Source organism: Lineus longissimus, chromosome 1 (assembly GCF_910592395.1).
Source record: "Lineus longissimus chromosome 1, tnLinLong1.2, whole genome shotgun sequence".
NCBI lineage: Eukaryota > Metazoa > Nemertea > Pilidiophora > Heteronemertea > Lineidae > Lineus > Lineus longissimus.
The window spans coordinates 24,875,688-24,895,323 of NC_088308.1; the positions used below are offsets into that span (position 1 = coordinate 24,875,688).

Consider the following 19,636-nt stretch of genomic DNA (forward strand, 5'->3'; position numbering starts at 1 on the left):
TTTCTACTTCCTCTACAGTTTCAGCAACCAGCACAGGAGCAGTTTTATCAGTGACTGGTACATCCACTGTTGGTATTACAATATCAGGTTGTTCAGTGGACTCATTAGTAAATGAGGTTTCTATTTCCTCAACAGTTTCAGAAAGCAAGACAGGAGCAGTTTGATCTGCGACTAGTACATCTGCTGTCATTAATATTGGTTGAGGTTTGCCGGACTCAAGTTCATCAGCTTCAGCAGAACTTTTCTCTTCGTCACTTTCAGAGGAGGTTGGCGATTCACAGATGGCCTCAGATGGTAATTTGCCATCAGTAACTTCCAAATCAACTTGTACTCTATCAACATCTGGACTGGATCGCTGAATTACCGCAACTTTTTTGACAATGACTTGATATTCTGAACGTTCAATTGACATAGACCGTTCAATTGGCAGAGGCTCAGGTTCACTCTCACTGGAAGAGGAACTAACCTCAGACTTGGGCTTAACAACTTGTTGTTGCTCTACATGTTCCTTTCTCTCTGTATCAGTTATTTCTGGTTCCTTTGGTACAGATTCGTTGGCAGTTATCTCCACAACTTGTGGTACAGGTGTGTCAGGTTCTCCAGGTTTAGTAGCTACCTCACTTGCCTCAATTTTAACATCATGTCTCAGTTCAGTCATTTGTTCATTGGTAACTTCAACTACCAGAGCTGCATCCTTTTTATCAGTCTCGGGTGGCTCACCATCACTTTCACTGGAAGATGAGCTTATCTTAGACAATGGTTTCAAAACATCAACAATGTATTTGGGTTCCTTTCCCTCAGCATCTGATGGTTCCAATTCACTTTCCTCAACTTCTGTCTGTTCCGACTCAGGTTCAGTTACCTCAGCAATAGTTTCAGGAAGCACCAGCTCTGAGGTTTCTGTCTCTGAGGTTTCAGGCTCAGTACTCTCTGTTTCTGATGCAACATCTGAATAAGTTCCTGAAGCAGGTCCACTACTAAGTTTGACTTCACTGTCTTCCTCTTTGTCAGTATCAGTCGGTCCAGATTCAGCACTTTCTGGTTTTGTTGTAATCTCAGAAATGGGTTCAGATGTTCCCCTACTGTTTGGGGGAGTATCTGCTCCTTCCTCTTTCTCAGTATCAGATGATTCTGGTTCTGTTGTAGTCCTGCTACTTGGTACAGGTGTCCATTCTCTTTCTGTATCAGTGTCTCGTTCTGTGCCTGAAGACTCTGGCTCATGACTCTCAGGTTCTGTAGTGGACTCCCTACTCGTTGTTATCACAGAGCTGCAAACAGATGTTGCCCTACTGCTGGTCACTTCTTCCACAACAGCAGTCTCCTCAGATGTTTCTGCTTCCGATTCAGATGCTTGTTTTGGCGGTGACTCAGAAGTTCTTTCTACTGGCTCGGATACCTGTATCTCCATCACCATCTTATCAACATCATCAGTATCAGATGTTTCTGGTTCTGAAATAATCATTACTTCTGTTTCCAAGGCAATGGTTTCTTCCTTTGGTTCTTCTGTAACGTGTAGTGTCGGTCTTTCAGGTTCTTCAGGTTTAGCAGTTACATCAACTTTAACCCCTTGTTCTATTTCAGCAATTTGTTGAGTAGTCCCAATAATTAAGTTTGAATCCTTTTCAACAGCTTGCAGTGGTTCCTGCTCAAAATCTGTTTCGCTCGAAGAAGGTTCTGAACTACTTTCAACCTTCACAGGCTCTTCAATAGTTGGTTCGATAGGTTTGACAGGTTCTTCCTTAACTTGGCCCAATTCAGATACAGCATGAATATCATGTTTGACATCAGTAACTCTTTCAGTAGATGTTTCAACAATTAAAGTGGTATCCTTTGGTTCCTCTACAATATGCACCTCTGGTCTCTCCGGCTCTTCAAGTTCCTCAGTCATAGCACAGACTTCAGGTTGACCAACTGCAACTTGTTCATGGACTGCGGTGCCTTGAATGCTTAAATCTGTTGGCCTAAGCTCACCATAAAGATTCCTAGTAGGTTCAGGAATAATTTCAACCTTCTGACCATAAGATGCAGGTGTTTCTGGCCTTGTTCCCTCAGATGGTTCCTCTACAACTAGTGTTTCTGGTCTTTGAAGCTCTTTGGGTTCCTCAGCATCAACATTAGATGGTTCTGGTTCTGGTCTTGTTTCCTCAGTGGATATCTCTGCAACTTGTGCCACTGGTTTTTGAGGCTCCTGCGGTTCCTCTGTATCAACATCAGAAGGTTCTGATTCTAGTCTTGTTTCCTCAGTCGGTATCTCTGCAACTTGTGCTACTAGTTTTTGAGGGTCCTGGGGTTCCTCTGGAGCAACATAAGATGGTTCTGGTTCTGGTCTTGTTTCCTCAGTTGGTATCTCTGCAACTAGTGCTACTGGTTTTTGAGGCTCCTGGGATTCCTCTGTATCAACATGAGATGGTTCTGGTTCTTGTCTTGTTTCTTCAGTTGGTATCTCTGCAACTAGTGCTACTGGTTTTTGAGGCTCCTGGGATTCCTCTGTAGCAACATGAGATGGTTCTGGTTCTTGTCTTGTTTCCTCAGTCGGCATCTCTGTAACTTGTGCTACTGTTCTTTGAGGTTCCTGGGGTTCCGCAGTATCAAGAATAGATGGTTCTGGTTCTTGTCTTGTTCTCTCAGTTGATATCTCTGCAACTTGTGCTACTGGTTTTTGGGGCTCCTGGGATTCCTCTGTATCAACATTAGATGGTTCTTGTCTTGTTTCCTCAGTTGGTATCTCTGCAACTAGTGCTACTGGTTTTTGAGGCTCCTGGAATTCATCAGTATCAACATGAGATGATTCTGGTTCTGGTCTTGTTTCCTCAGTCGGCATCTCTGTAACTTGTGCTACTGTTCTTTGAGGCTCCTGCGGTTCCGCAGTATCAAGAATAGATGGTTCTGGTTCTTGTCTTGTTTCCTCAGTTGATATCTCTGCAACTTGTGCTACTGGTTTTTGAGGCTCCTGGGATTCCTCTGTAGCAACATCAGATGGTTCTGGTTCTGGTCTTGTTTCCTCAGTTGGTATCTCTGCAACTAGTGCTACTGGTTTTTGAGGCTCCTGGGATTCCTCTGTATCAACATCAGATGGTTCTGGTCTTGTTTCCTCAGTCGGCATCTCTGTAACTTGTGCTACTGGTTTTTGAGGCTCCTGGGATTCCTCAGTATCAAGAATAGATGGTTCTGGTTCTTGTCTTGTTTCCTCAGTTGGTATCTCTGTAACTTGTGCTACTGGTTTTTGAGGCTCCTGGGATTCCTCAGTATCAAGAATAGATGGTTCTGGTTCTTGTCTTGTTTCCTCAGTTGGTATCTCTGTAACTTGTGCTACTGGTTTTTGAGGCTCCTGGGATTCCTCTGTATCAACATAAGATGGTTCTGGTTCTTGTCTTGTTTCCTCAGTTGGTATCTCTGCAACTTGTGCTACTGGTTTTTGAGGCTCCAGGGATTCATCAGTATCAACATGAGATGGTTCTGGTTCTGGTCGTGTTTCCTCAGTCGGCATCTCTGTAACTTGTGCTACTGGTTTTTGAGGCTCCTGGGGTTCCTCAGTATCAAGAAGAGATGGGTCTGGTTCTTGCCTTGTTTCCTCAGATGGCATGTCTGCAACCTGTGCTACCAGTCTTTGAGGCTCCTGTGGTACCTCAGTATCAACTTGAGACAGTTCAGGTTCTAGTCTTGTTTCCTCAGATGGTTCCTCCGCAACTAGTGCCTCTGCTTTTAGAGGCTCCTCAGAATCCTTGGTATCAACATGATATGGCTGTTCTTGTAGCACATTGGTGACAATAACAGAACCTTCAGAGACATCCCCTTCAAACTCCAAACTTGCAGAAACCCTAGTGGTGGTAATCGTTGTTATATTTTGCTGAAGAACAGATGTACCATCTGGTTGAACATAACTTGTTTCTTCTGTTGTCTGTTCAACAACTGGTTTGTCTTCTTCAGTACAGACAGTCACTCTTGAGGGTTCACTGTCAATATCAGGCATTTCAGATTCCTTGATAGTTTTTTCAACTGATGTAATCTTTGAAACCTCGGTCTTGATTTCCTGGTTACCCAAACCCATATCTGGTAGTACTTTCACTTTTGCTTCCTCATCAACAGTCATTGACAAGTCTGATGTAATTGTTTCTGTGCCTGCCTCAACTGGAATAGCAGTTTCTGGTTCTGCTGGTAGTTGTTCACCAGGCAAGGCTTTTAATTGCTTTAGAGGAGTGCGGGTAGCTATTGCCTGCTCAACTTCAGGGACTTGTTCAGATGCAGTTCCCACACCTGAGGTCTCATCCTCCTTATCAAAGGCTAAAGCCCTGGGTTTTTGATCAGATTCACCTGATGATGATTCCAGACTACTATCTATCTTTTCAGGTTCGGAAACAGGTACTGTTTCAGGCTCAGAGGCAACTGTTTCTTCAACTGGTTCCTCTGCCAATTGTGCTACTGGTCTTAGAAATTCTTCGGGTTCGTTTAGCTTGGAAGACAGATCAGGCATTTCACCAGCAATTTGTTCTGTTGTTGTTTCAAGACTTCTAAGATTTGCATCTTTTAAATCAACCTGTGCTGGTTTATCTTCATCATCAGTTTCACTGGATGAAGGTTCAGAACTGCTGCTTTCAACTTTCTCCAGTTCATCTGGTTTTGCAATGGCGTCAGTGGTATCAACTTGTAAATCATCCCTACTTTCATTGATTGATTCTGTAACTGGCTGAGGCTCACTTCCATCAGAAAGAGTTTCTTCAATTTCTTCCACAGGACTGGTATCCAACCTTTCTTGCACAGAAACATGCAGCAGTTCAGCCACAGGATCAACAGATTCTTCTACAGTTGCCTCATCAACTTGTGGGGCTGGTTTTTCAATTTCCTCTGGTTCCTCAGGTTTAGTAATCGCTGTAGAAGTTTCAATCCCAACCTCTTGACTTACTTCAGCAATTTGTTGTGTCATTGTTTCAACAACTAAACTTCTGTCCTTGGCATCAACTTGTGATGGTTCTTTCTCATCCTCAGATTCACCTGCAGATGACGTTTCAGACTCCCTCTCAATTTCTCTTGGCACTGCTTCCTCACTGCTTTCATCAGGTCGCTTTGGCTCTTCTGAGTCCTTCTCTACATCAACTTCTCGTTTGATATCCGCGAGTGGATCAGCAGTAGCTTCTACTGTCAGGGATACATCCTTTAAGTCAATGGCTTTTATTTCCCCAGGCTTTGAAGTCTCAGTTTCTGGTTGATCAGGTTCTCTTGATTCAGAGATATCATTCTCCACTGGCACCTCAGGTTTGGTCAGTTCTACATTGGTTTCTTTACCAACATCTTGTTCAATGCCAGTGATTTGTTCAGTATTTGTTTTAACAACTAAAGTTGTATCCTTTGAATCAACTTGTGACGGAGATTTCTCACCATCTGACTCACTTAAAGATGATTCGGGACTTTCACCTTGGTCTAGTTTTTCAGCAGTTGTGTCAACTGGTTGCTCAGGTTCCGTTTTTAAAAGGCCTTCAGTTTCAGTAGGAATTTCCTGTTCGATTTCAGCGATTTGTTCAGTCGTACCAGGAACACCCTTTGTTACATCCTTAACATCAATCTGCGAAAGCTTTTTCTCACCATCAGATTCACTTGAAGATGATTCGGGGCTTTCAACCATGTCTTCCTTTTCATCAGTTGGTTCAACTGGTTGCTCAGGCTCAGTTTTTACAAGGCCTACTTCAGTTTCAGTGAAAATTTCAGGTTTGCTTTCAGCGACTTCTTCAGCTGTACCAGGAACAACCTTTGTTACATCCTTAATATCAACCTGCGAAAGCTTTTTCTCACCACCAGATTCACTTGAAGATGATTCGGGACTTTCAACCATGTCTTCCTTTTCATCAGTTGGTTCAACTGGTTGCTCAGGCTCAGTTTTTACAAGGCCTACTTCAGTTTCAGTGAAAATTTCAGGTTTGCTTTCAGTGACTTCTTCAGTTGTACCAGAAACAACCTTTGTTACATCCTTAACATCAACCTGCGAGAGCTTTTTCTCACCGTCAGATTCACTTGAAGATGATTCAGGACTTTCAACCATGCCTGGCTTTTCATCAGTTGGTTCAACTGGTTGCTCAGGTTCAGTTTTTACAAGGCCTACTTCAGTTTCGTTGAAAATTTCAAGTTTGCTTTCAGTGACTTCTTCAGTTGTACCGGGAACAACCTTTGTTACATCCTTGATATCAACCTGCGAAAGCTTTTTCTCACTATCAGATTCACTTGAAGATGATTCGGGACTTTCAACCATGTCTTCCTTTTCATCAGTTGGTTCAACTGGTTGCGCAGGTTCAGTTTTTACAAGGCCTATTTCAGTTTCAGTGAAAATTTCAGGTTTGCTTTCAGTGACTTCTTCAGTTGTACTTGGAACAACCTTTGATACATCCTCAACATCAACCTGTGAGAGCTTTTTCTCATCATCAGATTCACTTGAAGATGATTCGGGACTTTCAACCATGCCTTCCTTTTCATCAGTTGGTTCAACTGGTTGCTCAGGTTCAGATTTTACAAGGCCTACTTCAGTTTCAGTGAAAATTTCAGGTTTGTTTTCAATGACCTGTTCAGTTGTACTTGGAACAACCTTTGATACATCCTTAACATCAACCTGCAAGAGCTTTTTCTCACCATCAGATTCACTTGAAGATGATTCGGGACTTTCAACCATGTCTTTCTTTTCATCAGTTGGTTCAACTGGTTGCTCAGGTTCAGTTTTTACAAGGCCTACTTCAGTTTCAGTGAAAATTTCAGGTTTGCTTTCAGCGACTTCTTCAGTTGTACTTGGAACAACCTTTGATACATCCTTAACATCAACCTGCAAAAGCTTTTTCTCACCATCAGATTCACTTGAAGATGATTCGGGACTTTCAACCATGTCTTCCTTTTCATCAGTTGGTTCAACTGGTTGCTCAGGTTCAGTTTTTACAAGGCCTACTTCAGTTTCAGTGAAAATTTCAGGTTTGCTTTCAGAGACTTCTTCAGTTGTACTTGGAACAACCTTTGTTACATCCTTAACATCAACCTGCGAGAGCTTTTTCTCACCATCAGATTCACTTGAAGATGATTCAGGACTTTCAACCATGCCTGGCTTTTCATCAGTTGGTTCAACTGGTTGCTCAGGTTCAGTTTTTACCAGGCCTTCTTCAATTTCATTGCCAACCTCTTGCTTGAATTCAGTAATCTCCTGTGAAGTGGTTCCAATCACAAGAGATACATCCTTCGTGTCAGTTTGAGATGGCATTTTCTCATCATTAGTATCTTTGCCTGGTTCAGGTTGTTCAATCTGTTGAGACACAATTGGTTCATCCGGTGGTTTTTTCTTGCCTGTTGGCAATTCAGACTCACTGTCACCTCCACTCTCACTAGATGATGCTATTTCCATTGGTTCACCTTCATCCTCTAGCACCAGAGGTTCAGGCGACATCTTCTGCTCTGGTGCTTTCTCGATCCTATAAATTTCTTCCTCTGTCAACTCGGCAGTGGTAATCTCGGTGATAACAGTGCCTGTAGTGATCTCTTGTGTAGTCACTGTCTGCTGCACATTGGCGTTATCATCAATGGGTTCATCTGGCTGATTAACTTGGTTCTGCTCAGGTGACTTGCTAATCTCAGAGTCCAAGGGCTCGTCACCTTTTTCACTCTCACTCTCACTTGAGGTAACCTCCACCTCCATCGGTTCGAGGATTTCCGATTCTAAAGGTTCCTCAGCATCCTTTAGCATGATTTCACCCTCATACATTTTGACAGGAGGCATCATTTCCTCCTTAGTATCTTGCTTATATGTTACATCTTTGTTTATTTCATGTGTTTCAGTTATTTGTTTTACTTCGATCTGAACAGTTTCAGGTTCAGTTGCTACTCCAGGTTTCTGGAGTAGAGATTGTTGAGAGCTGGGCTCTCTAGTGCTCAATTCTTTTGGTTCTGGAATACATATTTGTTTGTCCTTATCTAATGGTTTCTCTATCCCTATGCTCCTACCTACGACAATAGATGGTGTTCCTTCAACAGTAATGCTTCTGTCAATGGAAGTTTGTTCTAGAATGGCAATGTCAGATTTTGTTTTATCATCAATACGATCAATAAATGGAATTAATTCTTCAGGAATACTTTCAGGACTAGACATTGAAGCCCGGACTATTTCTGCAGATTCGCGCACTGAAGCTTGCATATCAAATGGCTTGGCTCCAGGCTCAAGGGGAAGTGATGCCTGCATTACACTTCCCTCTTGAAGAGTTAGTGAGCTGGCTAGGGGTTGGTCTGCTAGCGTCAAAGTTGCTTCAGTTTCAGGTTTTTGGAAGCTACCATCAGCTGCTGGAGTTTCTGCTGGAATACGGCCTTCTTCTTTACTAAGGACTGGTGACTCGGTATCATGGTGTTTGTCAAGCCAATCTCTAGTAAGGAGAGCTCTGGGTTCAATGGTTTTAGATTCAAGAGAAGAAAGAAGCTTACCTTGGGCGTCTTCAGTGATCTCATCAGAAACTGTCTTGGTCGTGATGCTTTGTGTTGTGCGGGTTTTGATCACCTTGCGTTTTAGGAAAGTACCATCAGGAAGCATCTCCTCGTACTCCTCAACTGCTGTATCAGTATCCGGTTCACCTTCAATAGTTTCACCATTTTCTAACTCTTCTTGTGACAGACCAGGAATTTCTGCATCTTCAATTCCATAACCTTCAGCAGTGATACGAGTCGTAACATCCTGTGTGGTGCGAGTCTTGGTGACCCTGCGTTTGACAATGGTACCATCAGGTAGGGTTTCCTCAAACTCTTGCACATCCGTTTCTGTTTCTGGTTCCCCTTTCACGACTTCAGTATGGACCTTGATGCTTTCATCAATAAGTTCCTGGGATCCAAAATCTTCCAAAGGTGGTTCACTATAGATCTGTGATGATTCTTGTGGCCTTTCAACCTCATCTTCTATTCTTTCAGGCTCTGAAGAAGAAGAATGAGAAGTTTTTCGATCTGTTGGTCTACCTTCCTCCTCCTCCTCAGATTCCGGTTCCGATCGAGGCCCTTCACAGATGTCCTCCTCCACCTCCCCCGTGATCGATCGTCGATGAACGTGGGTGACCTTTGTTGTTTCAAACTTGGATATCTTAGTAGTGACTAAGGTGCCATCATCCAGGGTTTCTTCCATAACTTGTGTCGATTCAGGTAGTTCACCCTCTCTTTCTTCAGGTTGATTGAAAGGTTCATCAAGAGTTGTGCTTGGCCTGTCTCCCGCTGGCGAAGCAGATCTTGACGAATCTCTAGAAAGTGGTCTCTCTTCGGTTTCTTCATACTCTCGACCATCAGTGGTTGTCTTGGTGATGTAGATCGTCTTTGTGGTCTTGGTTCTGATGATACGCTTGCGGATTCTGGTGCCGTCAGGAAGGACTTCTTCTTCAAAGTCACCTTCATCTTCAGGCTTGTGAAAATCAACTGGTTCAACAGGCTCTGGTACTGGTGCAGGCTTAGGCTCTGAGACCACACTGGTGTATGTAGTGACAGACTTGCCCTTGGTTACAATGCGTTTGATAATGACAGTTCCATCAGGCAGAGTTTCTTCAACTTCTTCAACATCTTCCACCGGGCTTTCAAGAGGTGTTGCAGATTCCTCATCTTGTTCCATATCAGCTTCCGCTTTGGAGGAGGAAGAGGAGGAGGGTGTTCTTGATCTTGGCTTGGCTGGCTCGAGGTCAAGGGTGATATCTCCAGGAACTTCTGAAATGTTAGTAAGAATGAGAACTCCAGTCAATTATCTAACAAACAAACATGCAACAAACCAACAAACATGCAACGAGAGGCAAGTTCTCCTGATACGGGATTTCTCAAACCAAGAGAAGTTGCCTCAAAAAACATGCAATGATGTTGGTGGTAATGAATGAACAACACATACAATTCAAGAAAGACAAACTGCACTAATCTGATAAGAATAAAGCAGGCAAGAGCTGCCTAGCTCGGGAATCTCCAACCTCGGATCTTTAGAGGTAAGTTATGTTGCAGTAAAGCTCAAGCAAGCAAGATTTGATGCCATGATACGAGTTTTAAGGAAATAAATTGAAAAGCCCAACTTTGAAGTTTTTGAAATAGAAAAAACCCCACAGAAAGTAGACAAAGGAAAGTAATAATGCTTCCCAATGAGAAACATCTCTAAAGAGGACATCTCCAAAGAGGTGGGTTTACGATAACACAATCACTGGGTGGGTAAAAAATGCGAGAGATGAATTTTCATGTCAGATATTTTCACCACGGAACACTTTTCATCCTTCGTTGTCATTGTCTTGCATAGACTGTTATCATTTCAATACTCAATTAAAATGGCATCATTATTTCAAGTTGTAGCCACTACAATTACTGTTTGCTTGCAAGAATCTTGAGAAGGCGATTGAGTCTAGTGTTAATAGCTGGTCAGATATAGGGAAGCAAATGCTAGGCACCGCAATCTTTCATAAGATGCCACTTCTACTTGTTATTAAAAGCATTTATCTTGCAAGACGTGTGTAGAGATCAAGAAATAGCAAAAGTGTTTACCTGCGATGTTGATGCTATAGCTATTATGGACCCGACAGATGTTATCTGTGCATGTCCCTGCATTGCATGATCCATCTCCATAGGGCTGTTAGTATGCTGCAAGGCCTCTAGACTGCACTTGATGTTAAAATGAATGGCGCAATATGACAAGGGGCAGCTAGGTGCAATTACTTGTTACAATCATACGTAGCGGTGGTCTAAGTAACTATAATGAGTGGTTCAAGTGGTTCCTTTCATTAGAAAGTTCATTCTCGTCAAGGCATACCAGATGTCGAGAAGGAAAAAAAATTCAGTTGAATTGAAGGAAAGCAAAATTCATGAACTTGGAATAAAATGACAATACAGTGAAGATTTAAGAACAGGATTGAAATGAAGTTAAAGTTCAGTCAAATTCAGTACCCCTAACCTCCTTAATAGTACTTAGAGATCCAAAGTCCTAAGCGCTGAATGTACAGGCTGGTTTTCAAGTACCTTAGATGGGTAGGGGTACATATTCGTGAATGAACCTGGGGCTGACAGCATAAATCAAAAGAACAAAAGATGACCAAAAATATTGAGAAACTCCCTAAAATGCTGACAGCACTTATTGAATCAACTCAAAACTAAAACCACAACCGTGTGTAAAAGAAGAATAAATCCATCAAGGGGCAGAATACAATCTTGCACATGTTGGGCTGTGAGCTGCCACTTATCACAATCAAAGCAGATGAGTTTATGACTGAAGGAAGAGCAGACGACAGGTCAGGAGCACACCGTCTCTAGTAAAGGATCAAGCTGCGAGAGGGTAATCAAGTTTAGACTGAGGGGTATCCATGCCACCTCACTCAAATCATCTTGCCGCCGACTTAGCTTGGTTAGGACAGACATTTTCACCGCGATATTTCCAGGAAGGATAGTGAGTGGAAATATTTACAAGGGGAACAACATGCTGGCAGCAGCCAAGGAGCACAGGATCCGTGACTCGGGAGTCTTGACCAGGCACGTTCCGGAACACTATGCCTCTACCCTTAAGCTGCTTCTCTCAGTATGTGCAGATCCAGGTTTACAATCGGGCTGGAACCATTCGATATTCAGACGAGACCAAGCCTTATGAAATACTTTATTCTAATTTCCACCCCAGGGGATAGGGATCTTTAAACTTTCCCAAGCTACACAGCTCATGATAACTTTAATAGGAAAAATCTAGAGTGTATGATAATCACAACAGCAGCATTCAAACAACACTCAACAAAAACATCCATACCTCGAACAAAACTGCAGTGGTGTTTCCAAAGGAAGCATCGTGCAGTGACTGGTGCAGAACCTGCCATGCATTCATTTGTGAGTAAGGCTCCAGTGCAAATGCCAATAACTTTTTCACACTCTTGCAGGGGTCCACATATTCACATTTTCACCTCACAGACAGTTCATGTCCATTTTATCATCTTTCGAGTCCCAACAACTCAGTATAATATCTCTGAGACTTTCATCTTCTAACCTTTTCTATTGATCACTGTTTCCACAAAAATACACACTCATCCTTTCAACCATTACAATCTATATGGAGATTACATCCTTGTTTATCTCAGAAGGGACGGAACAGCCAAATTTGTAGGTTTTTTTTCAATGTTTTCCTTAGCTTGGTATTGGTACTTAACATTTTAGGGTAAAGGTGGGATAAAGCACTTGCCTTAGCCCGGGAAAGGTCAGTAACAATATGAATTATCTCATTAGTTGTTTTTTTCAACAAAGCAATATGCTTGGCTTCTGAACTTGATAATTATTTAGAACAACGGTATAGTATAAAGCAAAGCACAGCATACAGGAAGGACTGATCAATGAGGGATCATTAGAATATGCAAAGCTAGGGTAGAATTGGTGAAGCGAAGGCAACTGAATACATCTGGATGTGGAGATATTTCGAGCTTTCCAGGTTATCACTGATGACAACTCTAAATTGGTCATTTCTTAGCAGATAAAAATTTGTTAACGCTGTGATATTTTTTGCCATGCCCTACTTCTGCATTGAAAACAGGAACTCAAAATCTCTCCACATCCATTCTATAACCTGAAAATTGAAGCTGGTGTCAACTTTAGATTCAAAGCGAAAGTAAGAAATAAATCTACAGCAAGTACTACATGAAACTATTAAAGTTGACTGCACCCAAGGCAAGAGAATTACAGAAAAAACTGCAAGACACTTAATACAAATTATCATATTGAGGTACAGGACATCACGACAGACTACACTGTAACACTTACAAACATTTAAATACTTGAAATTAAAACATTGCCACAGATATGTGTGCTTCTTTCTAAAGATACATCAAATATTTCAAATTTTATTTTCTAAAAATCCAAGGGTCTGCTGTCACAGTGCATTTGGACAGGTTTTGATATTGTGTGCAACATCTATGCGTTCGTTATCCTTAATGATCGCTAGACATACCTTGTGCGAAGCAAGGCGCAGACTCTGTAGACATCTGAGTTTCTGGGGCGATGATGTCATCTTGTGACTGCCACTGTTCTGTGTCAGCTAGACGTGCAGCCACCTCATCAACATTGGTAGGAACTTGAGAAACTGAAAATGAGGAGACGGAAAACCATTGATATAGATATATTGAAGTCCCCAAAACCTTGATTTTGATTAAAGTATGGCAATATGGCTATTCCAATATCATGGTCAAGACTTTACCAGCATCCAAAGAATCCTTCACCCCTCCCCTCCCAAGATCACAGATCTTCAGATCATGAGAACAGAGGCAGATTATAACTCGTATTCCAGTATTTGGGAAGAATTCATTGGAGGTGAAATACCATCGGAACCCCAAACTGCCTTTCTCCCAAACTTATGCTGTACAGAAGCAGAGAGGAGATATATAACAAGCAAAATGTGTTTTATCTGAAAATGGAATTGTAAGAAATAACTTTTGAAAGATGAGGAAAGGATTTTGAACTGATAAAATAATGTATGTGAAGTGTGACATTAAACAATACACTACTCTAACAGTAAACAGACAAAAGAACATTATATAGTCACATGTGTGAGTACATACTGTTCTGTACTATTCTGTACTCTGCATGCAATGGTGTGACTGTCACACCAACACCTATTGCACGTAATATAGGCCTTCTGTACAGGCACCCTTCAACCGGTTTAATAGCATCTACACAGTATGTGTATGCATACTGAACTGTACTGCAATGTACTGTATACACACACTGATACTGTACTGTTCATATGTGTACAAATTCTGTACTGTAAAACCTGTCATTTGAGACTAAAGTGATCACAGGGTTTACATTACTGCTACTGAGATAAAATGTGAACTACTAGGATTAAAGTATTAAACATAGCGTGACTGTATAGACTACAGGAAGATCTTGCTGAAAAAGGGAGAAACTACTTAATTATCTGTAAAATGGTCAGAAAGTTTTCCAAGAGTGTGTCAGTCGACTTGCACCTGAAGAACTAGACTTTCAACAAAACACTTCCCAAAATCAACACATTCGGTCAGATGATTGAGGACATTTTTATACTAGAACTTCAATTGACTTGGATTTTCAGGTCAGAGAACAAGTCAAAAGAACTTTATATCAGCACGTGTCGACATATACAATCTTGGAAAGTTTACACAAAACTTAACCAAAATACTATACAAATAAATAAAAGAAAAACAACCAAAATCTCTGCAACTGCTTGAACCATGGCACCATCTATTCTGAAAATCAAGAATTGCTTAATCTTGCTGATAACGTGAATGTGAACGACATCCACTGCACTGAACTAGAAGCGTAAACAAACGGATTCCTATCACTGGCCTTATACGGAACTTGAACATGTGAAAGTTGTTCTTGAGGTTGGCAACATTAGGTTCTTGGCAAATTTAGACATTGCTAGACTGTAAACAATTTAGGCCGGTCGCCCCAATGGCCCCAATGGCCCCAAGGCTGGGGGAGCTAGACATGACGATGCTGATAAACTTTGAAGTGATCATAATTAACCAGGCTTAGTGCTGATCAGATGACCATTATCAATGTTCATCCTTTGTCTAGTCTTATCCCAATCTACCCAGCAAAGCTTTCATGATAGAACTTAGATACACATGTATGTAGGCCAGTTTCTGATACAAATCAGAGCCATGTACCGCATGCGAAACACATTGATGAAAGTTTTTATGAAAACATTCCCTAGAGGAACCCCATTCCCATAGGCTAGGACAATTTCAAAGCCTTCAATACATTGCTTTCGGCAAAACAGTCAATTTCTCGTCATATATTCAGCAGTTAGGAGACCACCATAGACTTGGATGCAATTTGGCCACTTGTGGCTATAGCATGGTCACAGTGGCTCCACTTATAGAGCATCACCAATTCTTTAAGAAACTCTCAGAACATGCCGAGATAAGCGAGACCATTGCACCATCACGACTATAAGCACAGGATAGGGAACCAGCAACAACAAACCTAACAGACACAAAAACCTGAAAAACATCCCAAGATTATTCTACCTTTGACTAGTTTGGTTTTAGTAATTCGTTTCCTTTTGACATATTTATCACCGTCCCATTCCTCTGTTTCCGTCACGTATTCATTTTCCTCGACCTCCTCTTTCTTTTGGCCTATGTTAGCAGGAAAAGAAAGGAACTGAAGCTTTACAACTCTTTTAGAATCATTTGAAAGAATCATTGGAAAAAATATACAAAAACTTTTTGCATTTAGCACTCCACAACTACATGTATACAAAAAGATGAAAAAAAACATCAATATCATTAGATTTTCTCATAAGTTCATGTCTTAAGGGACACAGAGTATGACAATCAATGAAAAAAAGAAATACTACATATTTGTTTCTAGCAAAGCTAGTGCAGAGACAGAAAACACTGTGACAATGTTCAAAACCTTGAATATTGGGTCAAGGTATCCATCCATCAATGAAACAGACTTGTCTTTGACATTCACAGAAACTGGTATTCGATTTGCGTTACTTTTATAGTTAGACTATAAAGTATCAATCTATCTATCTATCATCAGTTATTTTATTTACATGTAGAAACAAGAACTACATTGAAACCGAATATAGCTGAAGATTCCTAAATGTAAACTAATGACAATTTTCTTTCAATTGGAATACCATGAGAGAATTCTATAAACTTCCAGCAAAACATGTATTTTTACTAACAAAGACACACTATAAAGACAGACCAACAGATGTTATATTAACAGACCACAGAGACAGCACAAGTGCAGGTCAACACAGAACACTTCAAAATTGTGAGATTAAATGTCCATTTGACACAACTACTTAATGACCTTGCCACTGGTTAAGTTCCCTGTGGTGAATACTCCCAAAAGGCAATTCATTTCAATTCAACTCATATCCAAATGAGAAGAACTGATCGATTGAGACAAGATCATTAGATCATTAAGAGTAGAAGACATGACACCATGACAAGACAGGTCACCATGAGTGCAACACCACAAGAGCTCATTTTGAAAGTTGCTCTGCAACACCACATGAGCTCATTTTTGAAGCTGTTGTGTAAACATTGCATGAGCTCGTTTAAAAAGCAGTGTGGTGTACATCACAGGAACTCTTCTTTAGAGAAGTGATGAAAATAAACCACATGCACACATTCCAAGAGCAACAGCAAATGCTCACCCTGTAACCCTGAAATGATATCTGCTCAAGAACACCAACACCAGGAGAGAAAGCATGCCTATGAATTTGAACATGTGGCATGGATAGCCACCTGTTTCAAGGGGCCAAAAGCAGCTATCTCACCATATTTGGCACACTTCTCTTCTATCAGACCAAGGGCCAAGTCTGACTAAAAGATAATCCACCACAGTGAAAGCAATGATCTTGCATGGACTACTATGAGGAACAATTCAAATGGTAATCTCGACTGTTGGACAAAAGGTGTGAGGTAAACCAATACCTGACCACCAGAGCTATCACACACCATCAAACCAGGTCATCCAAGCTAAAAGAAGCCGAGGCACGGAGGGAAGGGAAGCCGAGGCACGGAGCTGCATATTCAAAACAGAAGCAGAAACCGATCGGTCTCCCTCTTTTTTTTCATGTTCACCAGGCATAGGTTTGCTTGGCTTTGCTCAACATCCACTATTTCAGCAAGAGAGGAAAGAGCTTCAAAGTACCAGCTGGCACGCAGGGCTTGATCTCAGAAGACAATTACAGTAACTGATCATTTGGCCCCTATACACAGTGCACAGCAAGTTGACATATCGAGTTAATTTCAACAAATGACATAAAAGTGTCTCACTTCCACAAATGACCAAGACAGTAACTTTGCTGTAAGGTCAAATCCAGTCACCATAACTAATGACAGAGTGAGTCATTACCACTAATGACGTACAGAGTGAGTCATTACCACCATTGACGTGACAAAGTGAGTCATTACCACTAATGACAGAGTGTGCCATTACCACTAATGACAGAGTGAGTCAGCACCACTAACAACAGAGTGAGTCATTACTGCTAATGACAGAGTGATGAGTTATTACCAGTAACGGTTGTGTTAAGAAGAGCAGTGAAATGAGTAAGTGTCACATTAATGAGGCGCTACCTTTTTTGCCATCTTTGTCAGTATTTGTGGGCGTTGATGGCGGCGTCTTGGTAGCATCATCATCTGTAAATAAACACACTTCTTGTTCAGTTTACATGCAGTTATCCCTTCATGATTTCTACGAGTTTGTTGCACCTAATTTAACAGAGAAACGGGAGGTCATCAAAGCATGACTTGTGTTTCTTCAGCAGGTCAGAGCTGTTTCGCATGCAATAACCCATCCACATAGACAACTGGTTATCAATTGTCAATTGTCATGCAGTTATCCTTTATGATTTCTACGAGTTTGTTGCACCTAATTTGACAGAGCAACGGGAGGTCATCAAAGCATGACTGGTCATTCTTCAGCAGGTCAGAGCTGTTTCGCATGCAATAACCCATCCACATAGACAACTGGTTGTCAATTGTTAAACAGTGGGTCGGCCCTGTTGAGAACTCCAAAATACTTTCATACTAACTGAATCCGATTGTGTAAACACAAAGTTTACAGTAAACCCACAAGTCATGTGAAATTGAAGATAACACAAAAAATAAACTAGACAGTGTTCCCTAAAACTGAAAATGAAGATATTAGCAAAGTGAAGTCAATTCATCAGGATATACAGAATCAAGCCAGTGTGGAGTTGTGGAAGTGCAGTGCTGCATGAGTAGCAAGTGGTAAGTAGGAGCAAAGCTTTTCAGAGTTATATAAACTGGGAATCACACAGGCCGAAGAGAGCAAAGCAACAGAAAAACCACCACTAAAGTTGAAAAGAAGATGAAGAGCAAGAAAAGAAGAAGCCAATGTGAAAACAAAGAGGAAAGAAGTACATCTACCGCATAGACAGGGGCAGACTGTATGAAAGCACCCAGGAGTATGCGGCTGCACTCTTCGAAGGAAGATAGATGGATTGGTCACTCTGACCAAAGAAGGGGTCCACTGCATAAAGGAACCAATAGAAGTAGGTGCACTAAATGAGGTACATGTAACCTCGAGAACAGGCAACATTACATAGAGAAAACAGTATAGAGAAGTGTTTGCGATAGAGGAATACCCGCCACCCAAGAGAAATCTGTGACAGGATGAGCTTTCTGAGAGTTGGTAAAATGTATACAGCGATGTGGAATGGATAAGTAGTGGCAGAAACCAGTAGAAAGTGAGACATCTGGGTCAAAAGAAGGAATAGTACAAAAGAGTGATGTTGATCAAGAAAGCTGAATGGACATCATCTTTCAGGAGTGGTAACTATCAAGGATGGTGATGTTGGCAACATATGCTTATCATGCAAAGTGAGTAGATGTCATTCTGCATGAGGCAGCATTGAAAGCCCTTTCTGTGTGCATGTCTAGAAGTTTTAGTCTGGACTTTTTTTTGCTTCTATGATGGTTGTAGATTGGTAGCAAACACAAACTTCAGCACAGAAAGGGTTAATGATGAGCTCGACAGCAGGTAGGAGACGCCCTGGACCTTGGCCTACATAAGCATTAGGAATAAAACAAGTGAGTGGGTATAAAAATCCGACACCTGGCTATGGAAGGAACCAAGAAGATTGTATACCTTGGTCATGTTCCTCACTCGACACTGACATACGGTCATCCATACTCTGCTGTTCAAATGACTGTAATTTTGTAATCAGGTCCTCAACCTCCTCTGTTTTCTTTGTTTCTGTTAGTTCATCCTCAGCAACATCATCTGCAAGCAGTTGGTTGGGGTCGGTAAGAGAAAAGCAACAACAAAGAAAGTCAAGCGAACACTTTGAGAAGTTGCTTCATGTAGTACAGTGTACATCCCATGTCATGATAATGTTGCGCTTGTACTTGATTTACATTTGATTTGTATCACTAGTGCTTTGCCATACTATACCCTAGCTTTTGAACAGCAAATTCCTCTCTTTCTAATGTGACTGATCAATCTGATTTGAGGCGACATAGAATCCCATCAAAGGTGTTTTTTGAGTCACAGGGAACAATAAAGGGGTCACAATAAAGGGGACGACACAAAACACTGTACTACATGAACAACATCCCTGAGAAAAATGCAGTAAATAGTGCGATTAGTTCAAAGAAACTTCTTTTCACTGGTCCTTTAGATAACAATCAATAATTACATTTAAAAGAACCTCAACCACTGAAGAGCACTACATTTGATACACAACTCAGATTAATAGATTGTAGGTTATGCACTATATGATATTATTCATGAATTACTAATTTTGATAGACACTGATACAGATCTAACAAGATTCAAGTCTCTTAACTAAGAAAGATTTCAGGACCTCAGATATTTTCTTGAGAGCAAGTTACTAATAGTTAGTTAGCAAGTGTGTCTGGTAGTTTAAAAGAGAGCAACTCCAAGAGATAATCAAACGTTAATTGACACATGCAGTTAAAGAAATGATAACATACCAAAATAAATTTCTATGACATATCTACTTCCACCTCATTATTGAGTGCATTTGATCCCAAATCAATGGAACAAAAATGACAAGGGCAACTACAAAATATGTACAGACAAAAACCATGAGCTATTCCCAGGCAAATCAACTGGTCAAGACCAACCAGCAGCGTCCTGTGGAAATTTTATGTCACATGTT

General features: G+C 41.1%; 1 protein-coding gene across 8 annotated transcripts in view; it reads right to left on the reverse strand.

Moving 5' to 3' along the window:
• The window catches only part of LOC135493662 (titin-like), a 134,793-nt gene that overhangs the window by 43,752 nt on the left and 71,405 nt on the right, over positions 1-19,636 (reverse strand). For all 8 annotated transcript variants that reach the window (XM_064781214.1, XM_064781204.1, XM_064781195.1 and 5 more), the window contains 5 exons: positions 18,601-18,735; positions 17,064-17,126; positions 14,985-15,095; positions 12,923-13,054; positions 8,434-9,684 (listed from right to left, as the gene is read on the reverse strand). In XM_064781214.1, the coding sequence (XP_064637284.1) occupies positions 8,434-9,684; positions 12,923-13,054; positions 14,985-15,095; positions 17,064-17,126; positions 18,601-18,735 (1,692 nt within the window). The remainder of the gene's footprint in view (positions 1-8,433; positions 9,685-12,922; positions 13,055-14,984; positions 15,096-17,063; positions 17,127-18,600; positions 18,736-19,636) is intronic.